This window comes from Taurulus bubalis (assembly GCF_910589615.1).
Source record: "Taurulus bubalis genome assembly, chromosome: 9".
Taxonomy (NCBI): Eukaryota; Metazoa; Chordata; class Actinopteri; order Perciformes; family Cottidae; genus Taurulus; species Taurulus bubalis.
The window spans coordinates 13,095,424-13,107,391 of NC_136597.1; the positions used below are offsets into that span (position 1 = coordinate 13,095,424).

Sequence of the window (11,968 nt, forward strand, 5' to 3'; positions counted from 1 at the left end):
TCTCTGTTGCCAAGAGAAACGGATATGACGTCAGACGCAGACGGAAGTAAAGCGTCGCCGTCGTTGTGTTGAGGTGGGCTGCGAGCTGCTGTGTATCTTCACTGAGAAAATGCCGGAGTTAGCAGTAGAAAATGTGGTCGTTCACCCCCTGGTATTGCTCAGCGTGGTCGATCACTTTAACAGGTCAGTAGGTTCGGTGTTTGTGTTGCTCTTTACACAGACTTTGAATGTTAATGTCCAGAAGCGCAACGTAGCTGCTAAGCTAAGCTAGTGTTAGCCCTGCTGAGTCAGAGCCCCATTGAGAGTGAACGCAGAAGGGAGCGAGCTAGTTCACGTCAAGTTAGCTCAGGGAAACCTGTTTAGTTCGTCACCTTTTGTCTGAAAACAACGTGTTAAACTTTTAAATTAATCATTAATGGTAGACTCGAGTGCATAATGTTAGTCGTTGAACACGCTATTACGTCAGGTCACACTCTGAGGATGTAATATTGTCATTTAAGTTATTTCATTAGCGATGGATGACATGAAGATTTGGGCATTAGCTTACTCAAGTAACCTAGCTTACGACCCAGCCTGTATCTATGAGTCATAGCATTTACATCTGAGAAACGCATATACATATTAAATATTATGATATTGACAGAACTATTAGGATCTAACCAGCCTTTCTGTTCATTTGACAATTCAATACACAGGATAGGAAAAGTTGGCAACCAGAAACGAGTGGTTGGTGTCCTCCTGGGATCATGGCACAAAAAAGTTCTTGACGTCTCAAATAGTTTCGCAGGTGAGTGACATCAGGACAACATTGTGAGGGCTTTAGAGAAACGAGTTAAGTAAAATACAGGAAAATAGAGTTGGTGTTAGAGAGATACTGCGCTTTAGTCACTAATGTAATACAACCTCTTAAAAGACTGGATCCTTCACTTCTTATAATGTAACTCAACAGTATCTTTCATTTCACCCTCCCCGCCTGGTAAATACCCCAATCTTTCAAACTTAATGTACACCAGTTTGTAATGTTGACTTTCTGTCATAAATGTGTATTCTTCAATGCTGAACTAGGATATCCCAGATCCAAATCAGAACCATTTATTTGCAGGGTATGTTACACATACCAGGAATGTGTCTTGGTGGGTGGTGCATACATTAGACAAACAACAATCAACACAGTGCAGAAATAGAAACACATTGCATTTACAGTGGAATATAAAAGATGACATCATCAGCACCATAGACAGCTTCCTCCAAAACAACAGATACTTAACACAATTTGTCATGGTCTAAGTAAGTAGATCATGTGTAAAATCAGTGGAGGGCCCCTTTTAAGATATTTCAATATTCCTTAAACATAATATTTTTTCTGTGGAACCCTGCTTTATCTGCTACAGCACTATTTGAAGTGATGTTTTTAGTTTGCCACAGTCCCTTTCTGTCCATTCTTTAATTCATTGTCAATGTTCCTGTAGTGCCATTTGACGAAGATGACAGGGATGACTCGGTGTGGTTCCTGGATCATGACTACTTGGAGAACATGTATGGCATGTTCAAGAAAGTCAATGGTAATACACTGCCTACATCTATGGGATTCAGTTGTGTTTCATGTAATGGTGTTGCCCTGATGTTTGCCTGTAAATAACTTCTGTCTTCTGTGGTTTTCAGCCAGAGAAAGAATAGTCGGATGGTACCACACAGGACCCAAGTTACATAAGAATGACATTGCCATCAATGAGCTCATCAAGCAGTACTGTACCAATTCGGTATGTAACTGCTTAACCTTTTTCCTCTGCTTTATGTGGATGTGTTGTTACATAACCTTGCTCCACTCATATTCATTCTGATGTCGTAAGTCACTCATATATTTTTATTTTATCCTACCAGGTGTTAGTCATTATAGATGTGAAGCCCAAAGATCTCGGTCTACCCACAGAAGCATACATCTCCGTGGAGGAAATTCATGATGTGAGTGGATCATGGATTGTACTGAAGTAAAGGAGGGGGGAGGGGCTGCTGAGCATTGATTTATTGAATTAAATGATACATTTCCATTTGAATGAATGAATGAATATATACTTTATTAATCCCCAAGGGAATTTTTTTTTGTCGTCATCAGTAGCGCCTTACCACTTTAAATACAAACACACAAGATAAAAGATCAAATATATATATACACACACACACACACACACACACACACACACACACACACACACACTAAAATAGAATACAACTAACTGGACTGAAATATATTTATATTTACAGCTGAAGAGTGTATTCATTAATTAAAATAAGTAAATTAGATAAACAGAGTGCAAAGTGAGTATGGTACTACAGTGATGAACTAATCCACGGAGGAACTAGCAAGCGGTGACTTGTTGTAAAGCCGTATAGCTGTCGGCAGGAATGTTCTCCTGTAACGGTCCTTATTGCAGCGGAGCGTGAGGAATCTGTTAGAGAAAGTGCTCCTCTGGCCCTGCAGCAGGTGGTAGAGAGGGTGGTCCAGGTTGTCCAATATGGACAAAAGTTTCTTCAGCATCCTCCTCTCCACCACCTGCTCCAGAAACTCCTGCTTGCAGCCGATGATGGAGCCGGCCTTCTTAACTAGCTTGTTAAGTCTGTTGGTGTCACCGGCTCCAATGCTGCTCCCCCAGCAGACAATAGCGAAGTACAGGGCGCTGTGAGTTTGGTGACGGTGCAGGGCTACCTTGACACACGTTTGGTGGTTTACAATTAAATATGCTTTATGACTACTCTTTCTATTTTGACTCTCTGTAAGGTCATTTGGAAACCAGACTAAACTGAAAGGCCTTTAGAGAACTGTATTTTTTTTCTCTTTCGTGTTGATAGAAAGTTGACCGTCTTTACTGCAGTGTTGTCGTCCTTTTACATCTGTTGGCTTCAAACATTACTGATACTTTTCTTTTGAGGGCTTTTATTTATTAGTTTAAACCCTACTTTGGTTTAAATTATAATTGTTTTCATTTTTGTGATTTACTATTTCTAGGATGGTACACCAACATCCAAGACATTTGAACATGTCACCAGTGAGATTGGAGCAGAGGAGGCAGAGGAAGTGGGTGTGGAGCACCTGCTCAGGTACGAAATAAACCTTTGATTCACTCACTTTACTACACTGTTAATCATGTAATAGCCGTTTTAGTCACCACAGTAAATAATTGTGATTTCAATACAGAGTCTAAAAGATACTATTCTACTTCTATTTTATTATAAACTGACTAAAATAATCAACAAATGTAAACGCCTTGCAAAACACGTTAAGATATTCATACTCCTGCCCATCATATCCAGAGATATCAAGGATACCACAGTGGGCACTCTGTCGCAGCGGATCACAAATCAGGTTCACGGTCTGAAGGGACTCAACTCCAAGCTGTTGGAAATCCGCTCTTACCTGGAGAGAGTGACGGCAGGAAAACTTCCCATCAACCACCAGATTATCTACCAGCTGCAGGATGTCTTCAATTTGCTGCCAGATGTAAATCTACTGGTAAGTTGTTTTGTGTTTTAAGGGGTGTTTACTCTGTATACATGTACAGTAATCCTTCTAAGCAAAGTTGAATTGTAGTGATTGTAATCTCACTTTTTTGATATCTAGTTTATTTTTCTCATCGGTTGTTGTTGGATTTTAAGAGCTGGATTTTTACAATGAATTAAAGCTGTGCCAATTAATCTTTATTGTAAAACATTGGCACAATTGTCATTTAATGTATACTGTACAATTACAACTGTTGCACAATTTATTTATTTAGTGAACTAAAGAGACGTGGAGAAGACATTTTTAATGTACTGAAAACACAATAAAAAAACCTTATCTCTATCCGAGCAGCAGCTTCTCACTTTAGCCACAAGAGGGCAAACAATCTCATATAAATGAATCCTTTATTAGTCCCGCAGTGGGGAAATTGCAGGATTACAGCAGCAGTGCACACCAGAGACACAGAGAAAAATAAAAAACAAGTAATATAAATAAACAAACAGTAATACATAATTAGTATTTAGTTAGACTCACTGCTCCAGCACATTTGTGCTCAAATGTTGACCAACATGAAAAATGAAACGACCAACAATGAAAGTTGTCAACTGGTGGCGGTATTTTATTTGTGTTCAGGTTTACTGTAATTATGTTTTAAAAAAAATATTTTGTGATGAACTTTGAACTCATTGTTTTTAGAAGTTTTCTTGAGTTGATTGCTAAAATACTCAACCACCAGTTCGGCATTTGATCATCTTGTGGTTTCTTTTCATCTTTAACACCTTTTGGTCAAATGGGTTCAGCATCCCTGTCTAAAATTGCATAACAGAAGTCAGTATACCTCTAATTTAAATTATGATATAGCTACCAGATCCTTGTTAATTTCATATGAACATGATGTGGGTTGTTTTATTGCTTTAGCCAAGGTGTTGTGTTCCTGAATATTACGTTTCTGTCTTTGCAGGAGTTCACAAAAGCCTTCTACCTTAAGACCAACGACCAGATGCTGGTGGTCTACCTCGCCTCGCTCATACGCTCTGTGGTGGCTCTTCACAACCTGATCAACAACAAGATTTCCAACCGCGACGCAGAAAAAAAGGAAGGACAGGAGAAGGAAGAAGGCAAGAAAGAGAAGAAGGACGACAAAGAGAAAAAAGATGATAAGGACAAAGAAAAGGAAAAGGGTGATGGTGCCAAGAAAGACGAAAAGAAGAAGAAATGAGTGCTCTCCCTTTTACGGTCTTCTCTCAAATCATGCCATGTTCATCTGGATGGTGCTCTACTTTCAGTCACAGCTCTGTATGTGGGTCTCAGGCTAAAAGTAGGACTCTATAAGGGGAATGGTGTCATTTGAGATTTGGCCTCATGGTCACAAGTGGCACTCATAAAGACTGTTATTATCGTACAGAGAAGATGATGTATGCGTCTTTGGTGTTCTGACTTATGAAAACATGTTAATTCTGTTTTCATAGTTGCCATGCTCCAGGTGTTGGTACAACACCTGGGGTTGCTTTTTTGTAATATGGAAAAAAACTGTTTTGTTTCTGTATCACTCATTAAATTGGGATCCTATTAAAAGTGGGTTTGTTTTTGCAGTTTTCACTGTTCCGATTGTATCATTGTAAATTTAAAAACTGTTGGTAATTGTTGTTCAATAGACGTTCCTGTAGGCAGATGTACTGATGTTTGTTTTGAGAACACCTTTATCGTGGTGTTATATGAGAGAGCAAACATAGCAGGGAACAGGTAGTGTGTGTGGGAGAATATTTCCTATAGCGCTCTATGAACTCAGTGCGGCTCAGTTTGACAAATTATAGACCGAAAGTAAAATAAGGATGAGTTTTGTTCTTGATTACCTGCTCTGGACACATTATATTGAAAGTAATACAGCTCTAACTAACACAATTAGCATATGTTGATACCATACAAACAAAACTAGGAAAACTAAAATATGGCAATACCATTTCATTAGAGAGAAGAACCAGTTAGAATCAACCCACATTTGCAATTGCTTTATTGGCATGATAATGTAGTACAGGACTGCAAAAGCATGCTGTGCTTAAAGTTAACATTGACTAGACGTTTTAAAGAAGTTTAATGACTCCTTAAAATATATTTGACAACTGGGCTGGCCACATCTGCTGATGAGGGTCATGTGATATGATTGAAAGCTCCAGAACAGTTCAATAAATGATAAATGTCCTGCACACACTACATAGACCATAGTAAAAGTCAAAAATGGTTACAAATATATATATTATGTAACAGATGTACTTAAATTGCATTTGATGTGATAGTGGATGCGTATGTTGACGTGTTTGGGCTTCAGACGTGCACAGACACGTACAGTTGGCCTATGAACTCCCCACAGAGCCCAGACGCGACGCACGCACACACACGCGCGCGCTTTTCAGTGAGGACAGGCGGAACTAACCGTTGTATTTTTAAAACTGCGTCATCTGCAGCTTCTCGCTGCCGCGGTACCCACGGGATGCAGTGGACCAGTCGTAGTGACCAGGACCGCGCATTTTAAGGCGGCTCAGGTTGTGTCGAGCAAATCAGATTATTGAGAAGGTAAACTGGATTGTGACGTAACGGGTTTAAACCCCGGCAGAAGCGTCGCGTCTGCAGCACACGCGCACTCTCGCGGAGGAGAGCAGCTCGCGCCACCTTTAGTCAGCCTCTCCCTCTCCCTCTCTCTCTCAGGACTCGGAGCATGACTTCTCAGACACATCACTGCGACTAAACAGGACGGCAACATGGCCTCGTTTCTTCCGGTGAGGCTCTAAACTGTCTGCTCCTCGCTTGTTCGGCCATTTGTTTGGTTATTTGATAACTTCCACTTGTTCGGGGTGTGCTGGCGGCAGGTGGCGCGTTACGAGCTTCAGCTTTCCAATCAATGTCTGAGTGTTTTGTAATTGTGCTCCGCCACGTGAGCGCCGAGTGTCCTCTCCACCGCCACATGTCAGTCGTGTGTGTGCTGGGTGGGGGTGAACAGGTGGTTGAGAGGCTCGGTGTTGCGGGGCACGCGAAGAATGTGGCTTCACTGTGCTTAAATGCGTCTTTACTGTGATTAAATGCGTCTTCACTGTGCTTAAATGCGTCTTTACTGTGATTAAATGCGTCTTTGGCGCACGTTATCCGCCAGTGCCAACAAGCGGTTCTTTGGCTTTTTCTTGTTCCAGATCGCCGACGACGAGAAGGGCTATGATCTGGACCTTTTCTGTGTCCCCAGACATTATGAGAACGATTTGGACAAGGTGATCATCCCGCATGGACTCATCATGGACCGGTAAACCAACCAGCACCAAACACTGAAAATGACTCGTATTTCTGTCAAGTCATCGTTTCTGGCTCTTCCTGACGCACACAGACGCACTGGCTTGTGCTTTTACAGCAGTGTACTGTATTTGTTTGACAAATCCCTGTCGCCCACATCCTGAAGTGCATTTGAATGTGGATTTGGGAGGCGTGGGTTTATTTGTGCGGTCAAGAGCAGTGCTGTGAACTGCATTGTAAGCAATTATGTGTAATTGCATTATCATGTAAAGCAAATCCTCCCTGTCCAAAGTACATTCAGCGTTGCATTATGTTTAACTTCCACTGCCTTTACTCTCTGATCCAGGACAGAGCGTCTGGCCCGCGACATAATCCAGGACATGGGGGGCCACCACATCGTAGCTCTGTGTGTACTGAAAGGAGGCTACAAGTTCTTTGCAGACCTCCTGGACTACATTAAAGTACTGAACCAGAACAGTGATACATCGGTCCCCCTGACAGTGGATTTCATTAGGGTGAAGAGCTACTGTGTAAGCTGCCTTTTCTCATTTCATTCCCCGTGCTTGCTTGCGTCTGCAATCCTCTTCAATCAGAAATTGGCCACTGCAGTATTCAAAGTGTGGAGATTCTGGATGCAATATACAGATGTTTAAAAATTTAATTTAGGTTTGCAATGAGGATTAGGCTGAAGTGGGTAATGTTGTTGTCTCTTTATTTCCCCTAGAATGACAAGTCAACAAACGGCGTCCAAGTCATAGGTGGGGATGAGCTGTCCAGTCTCTCAGGCAAGGTTAGTCCGCTGGAGTTTGTTGGACAGAAATACTTCAACCACACATTCTTGTATGGTTGTTTACGTCATCAACTGTCCTTTCATTTGTTTTTCTGCAGAATGTTTTGATTGTCGAGGTAAGTGGTTTCTTCTTTATTATGTTTAGGTGATATGGATACAATAAGTATGAGTACATATTTCAATCCAATATTGCCACAATTCAGTCTTGCTCGCTGATATTTCTTCCAATAATATAAATACCGTGGCATAGACGGAATGGAATCATCTTTTATAGTTGAACAATTATAACGATATACATTGTCATGTTTTGGATCCTTTTTGTAATGATTTTCAATTGCATTTGTTCATCTTTTACAAATTGAATCTCAGACATCATTTCAAGTTAAAAGTTGTACATGATTGGTATAAAGGTCATATTTTAAGCAATGCTTCTTTTCGTTTATGCCTCCACTTTAATGTGACCACTCTTCTTGTGTCCTGCATTATAAAAAGGATATTGTAGAGACGGGACGGACGATGCAGACGTTACTTTCCCTGCTGAGTGAATGCAATCCCAAGATGGTTAAAGTTGTGAGGTAGGCACCATCGAATACAGTTTACAGTCCAGGAGGCTGAACAAAAAAACCTGCAGTGTAACTGGCTGTACGTCTGCACAAAGAGTGCATAGAACAGTGCTCTTAGCTAATGGACACTCTCCTTTTAGGACTGCATTAGAGATGTGACGGAGGGAGGGAGCAGAGGGAGCAGCTTAAGAGTTAATCTGCCGTACTAATTTAACTGCACTGTGGCGTAAGAGGCCATTTCTCTGATGTATTCCTGATGGCTGGTTGAATCAGGAAATGTGTTGAAGCAATTTGGGCTTCCTCTGATACTTGCATAACGGATAGTAGTTTTCTACTGTATATGAGTAGAGTTATTTATTGTGCTTGGATGTTGGCCCTGTATTTAGAACCAATATGTCTCTTGTTAAGTTTCTATTGTGAATAACAATTCTTAAATGGGCAGTTTACCCAATTCACACACGCAATAAAAACATTTCCCCCTTTAGAAATGCAGATGGTTCCTCTTCCTGCTGAGGTTTAGCAATATCTACCACTGACATGTCTGCTGCCACCTCAATACAACAGAGCTGAATAGTATTTTATTCGTGGCGCTGAACGCATTGATTAACTACGTTTGAAGAACTCAAAGTGCCCGTTAACCGGAGGCATTTGTAGGCCTTTCTATTAACTGTTTTCATTTAGAACCATTTTTCACATAGTGAAAATTAGACTGTTCTGTACATAAAGGTACATTTGAATACCTTTTTTATATACACTGAAGCATAAAGACAGACAATCACCACTCGGCCTGATCTAATGTTACATCCTTGCCTGTTGAATAAGACACAAAGAGGTTGATCTTGAACCGTGAACATGCATTTGTTTGGCCAAGGTGCTGTTGAGATGTACCGAGATCAATCAGTGCCGTCCGTCAGTATTAAAACCTGCAATGAAACGGTTGTGGTGACAACTGCTCCTTCTCTTTGGCATGTTCATTTATCTGGTTTCTTATACTGTATTTTGTTTTTGTAATTCCAGCCTTCTGGTGAAGCGGACCCCAAGGAGTTCAGGGTACAGGCCAGACTGTGAGTGCCTCTTTACTCGCCTCACACACGTTATCTATGAAGTGTATACGACTCGTCCCTCACATGTGTGCCCGGCTTTTTTGAAGGGCTGGTGGAAGTGTTATTAAAGCTGTGTTTCCATGCAGGATTAACAGTCATTTCAGGAATACATACTCCAAATGTAGCATTGCACTTATGCACTAACGCATGCCTGATAACGCCTGCTCACACTGTCTCTGATTATGTAAGGCTTTTAGGTTTGAGTTGGATAATCTCTTTAAGATTGCCCCTCAAGGACAGCTGTTACTGTAAGCATTTTGACTTCCCACTACACGGCCCTGACGGCTTAAGTACAACTTTATACAGATTATAAAAGAGCAACATCTATTTGTTCACAGAGCTTCTAATAATGGAAAATGTTTCCGCATCTTGTTTTATATCAGCCTAGGAGTTATACTTCCATTGCACTTAAGTAGTTGTAGTTTGTTTTCGTTATGTGACTCGCAGTGATGGCGTCTATATATTTATTTCAGACATTGGTTTTGAGGTGCCAGATGCCTTTCTGGTGGGCTACGCTTTGGACTACAATGAGTACTTCAGAGATCTCAGTGTAAGTTTGCTGCATTTGATCACTTCAGACATCTTGTGACACAATCGCTGTGTCTCAATTCTATGCTACGTTTTAATTGTGTACAGTATACTGGTTCCCACAATACACTGTTTTTGCTCATATTTTGCCATTATGAAAGAATAATGTACATTACCAAAATAACTGAAGATAAAAAAAAAATCAAGCATTGTTTTCCAATTGGTGTGTAGTATAAAATTGGGACACGGCACATGTTTTGTAGCGTTCACATTATTCAGGGTTGACGGAAGGTGTAGCTTACCAATGTGTAGTGACAAATAATACTTTTGTTTTTTTTGCATTTTATTCATTTCGTATTTATATATATTTCGTTCTCCCTAAATGCTGGTCCAAAGCGCTCTTCCATTATGACAAGTATGAAAAGTGTAGGTCACGAAAATGAATAATGGCTGAATTTGAATGGACAATATGTTTTTTTTAAAAGTGTAATACCATTTATTTATTGTATTTTTTTTAAGGGAAAAGGTTTAAACCCGATAAATCAAAACCTGTCTTTTTATCAATCATGTCAATTTTGTGGTTTATTGTAGAATGTAAAGCCCTCCTCAGGTGTTTTTTAATTATTTTAAAGGTTTTAATTGTTTCCTCTGGTAGCTACAGCAATGGTCTAGCTGTACAACGTGTTGAATTAAAGCAGAAAATGGAAATTTATTAAACATGAATTGACTATCCTCTTTATTTGTTTCACAGCACATCTGTTTACTGAACGATCAAGCCAAGGAGAAGTACAAAGTATGAGCAGATAACGTGCTGCAGAGGCGATGACTGAAATCAAGACTAGGACCACTGTGATTTCCCTTTCTTAACTTTGCTGTGTTTTGAATCTTATTTAATTTTCTACATAAAAATCCACAAAATGTGGGTTGTAAATGACTTAACGAACACTTAACGTCTCCTCTATAGTATACATGGGATCAGTTATGTGTTCTGAATATTTTGGTTGTTAAATTTGAAATTATTTATTCACCTTTGTGTATACTTTACCTGTAAATTGCAGTTTTATCTTGTAGATGGAAAGAAGAATGTCGTTCAGTGAGCTGTCAGTCAAATTTAAGGAGCCTTCAGTTTGTGTTTGTTTCAATTTATAATGCGGATATATCCTCTCATGCCATGGATTTAGCATTATGCCATAAAATGACTGACTTGGAATGTACTTTGTTTTATTTCATATTTGACGTTTTCATCGAGGACCTGTACACAGCAATATAAATCTTGTTCAATCTCTGAATTCTGTTTTTTATATTTTTGTTGTCCTTTATACGTCATCCCAGATTATATTTGCATTCCCATTTATTACACGTGCATTCTTATTTTTGAGAAGTAATTATACAATTGTCATCAAACTCATAACTACGGTGTCAGCTACCAACCAAATGTGGCGAGAACAAGAAAAAACTTCTCGCATACAATGACGTCTTTTTAGGGCTTTGTTGCGCTAGCTTCACCATTGTTGTGGTCGTGTCTAGATTGTAGCCAACACATTAGGTTTGTTCGAGATGAGCCAGTTCTGCGCAGAATCGACCACCGGCGATCGGGTGCAATGGATGCCGGTTAGATTTGTGTCAGACTTGATCCCGACTTGCTCTGACGTCATGCACACGCGGTCAACGATGTCACGAGAGCGAGGCGGCCGCAGATTTTAGAGCCAGGCGCCGCAGTAGCTCTCCACCGACTACGTGGCCCAGTGCATGATGGGAAACCCCTGGCTGTTGCCGCATTAGAGAGCTGATTGGCTCTTAGATTTGACAGCAAACACCACGTGTTGTAGAAAATTCTTATTTTCTGTGTAGTTGTAGTGTTAATACTTAACGCTCGATTGTTGACTATTAGTCTTGTGTTTAATCTAAAAACATTGTGTGGATGATGATAATAATAAAGCTTATTTATATAACATCAAACCCAGTAGTAATGTATTTCACAGACATAAAAAGAACAAAGGATGCAGCTACACGCACATTGCTACATAAATATATATTTACAAACACGTGAATAAATTAAAACGAGGTCTGTAAACTACAAGTAGCCTACTGATCGGAACTAACAGGAAGTGACTAGATCTGCGACTTCCGGTGTATTCTTTGAAGGCGGCTGAAAACTGTCCGATTTGACCGCAGTTTCTTGTCAGCACCCCCTGCTGCTGCCGCCTGCTCT

At 40.2% G+C, this 11,968-nt stretch overlaps 2 protein-coding genes across 2 annotated transcripts; both read left to right on the forward strand.

Annotated features, from left to right (window-relative positions):
- The first annotated feature begins 57 nt into the window (after positions 1 to 57).
- On the forward strand, positions 58 to 5,093 carry psmd7 (proteasome 26S subunit, non-ATPase 7). Its single transcript, XM_079223249.1, has 8 exons — positions 58 to 183; positions 696 to 787; positions 1,470 to 1,562; positions 1,663 to 1,760; positions 1,882 to 1,962; positions 3,005 to 3,096; positions 3,310 to 3,508; positions 4,458 to 5,093. Exons 1-8 carry the CDS (start codon positions 110 to 112, stop codon positions 4,713 to 4,715), a joined length of 987 nt encoding a protein of 328 aa, XP_079079375.1. The 5' UTR covers positions 58 to 109; the 3' UTR covers positions 4,716 to 5,093.
- Positions 5,094 to 6,017: 924 nt separating this feature from the next.
- Positions 6,018 to 11,141, forward strand: hprt1l (hypoxanthine phosphoribosyltransferase 1, like). The gene is made up of 9 exons (XM_079223879.1): positions 6,018 to 6,270; positions 6,679 to 6,785; positions 7,119 to 7,302; positions 7,497 to 7,562; positions 7,661 to 7,678; positions 8,055 to 8,137; positions 9,143 to 9,189; positions 9,702 to 9,778; positions 10,508 to 11,141. The coding sequence occupies exons 1-9, from the start codon at positions 6,253 to 6,255 to the stop codon at positions 10,553 to 10,555; spliced, it is 648 nt and encodes a 215-aa protein (XP_079080005.1). The 5' UTR covers positions 6,018 to 6,252; the 3' UTR covers positions 10,556 to 11,141.
- The last annotated feature ends 827 nt before the right edge of the window (positions 11,142 to 11,968 follow it).

Excerpts from the sequence above, each read along its gene's own strand:
- psmd7 (XM_079223249.1), top strand. The coding sequence starts at position 110 with ATGCCGGAGTTAGCAGTAGAAAATGTGGTCGTTCACCCCCTGGTATTG. Across the intron at positions 1,563-1,662 it reads CATGTTCAAGAAAGTCAATG|CCAGAGAAAGAATAGTCGGA; the intron begins GTAATACACTGC and ends TGTGGTTTTCAG. Across the intron at positions 3,097-3,309 it reads GGTGTGGAGCACCTGCTCAG|AGATATCAAGGATACCACAG; the intron begins GTACGAAATAAA and ends CATCATATCCAG.
- hprt1l (XM_079223879.1), top strand. Across the intron at positions 6,786-7,118 it reads CATGGACTCATCATGGACCG|GACAGAGCGTCTGGCCCGCG; the intron begins GTAAACCAACCA and ends TCTCTGATCCAG. Across the intron at positions 9,779-10,507 it reads AGTACTTCAGAGATCTCAGT|CACATCTGTTTACTGAACGA; the intron begins GTAAGTTTGCTG and ends TTTGTTTCACAG.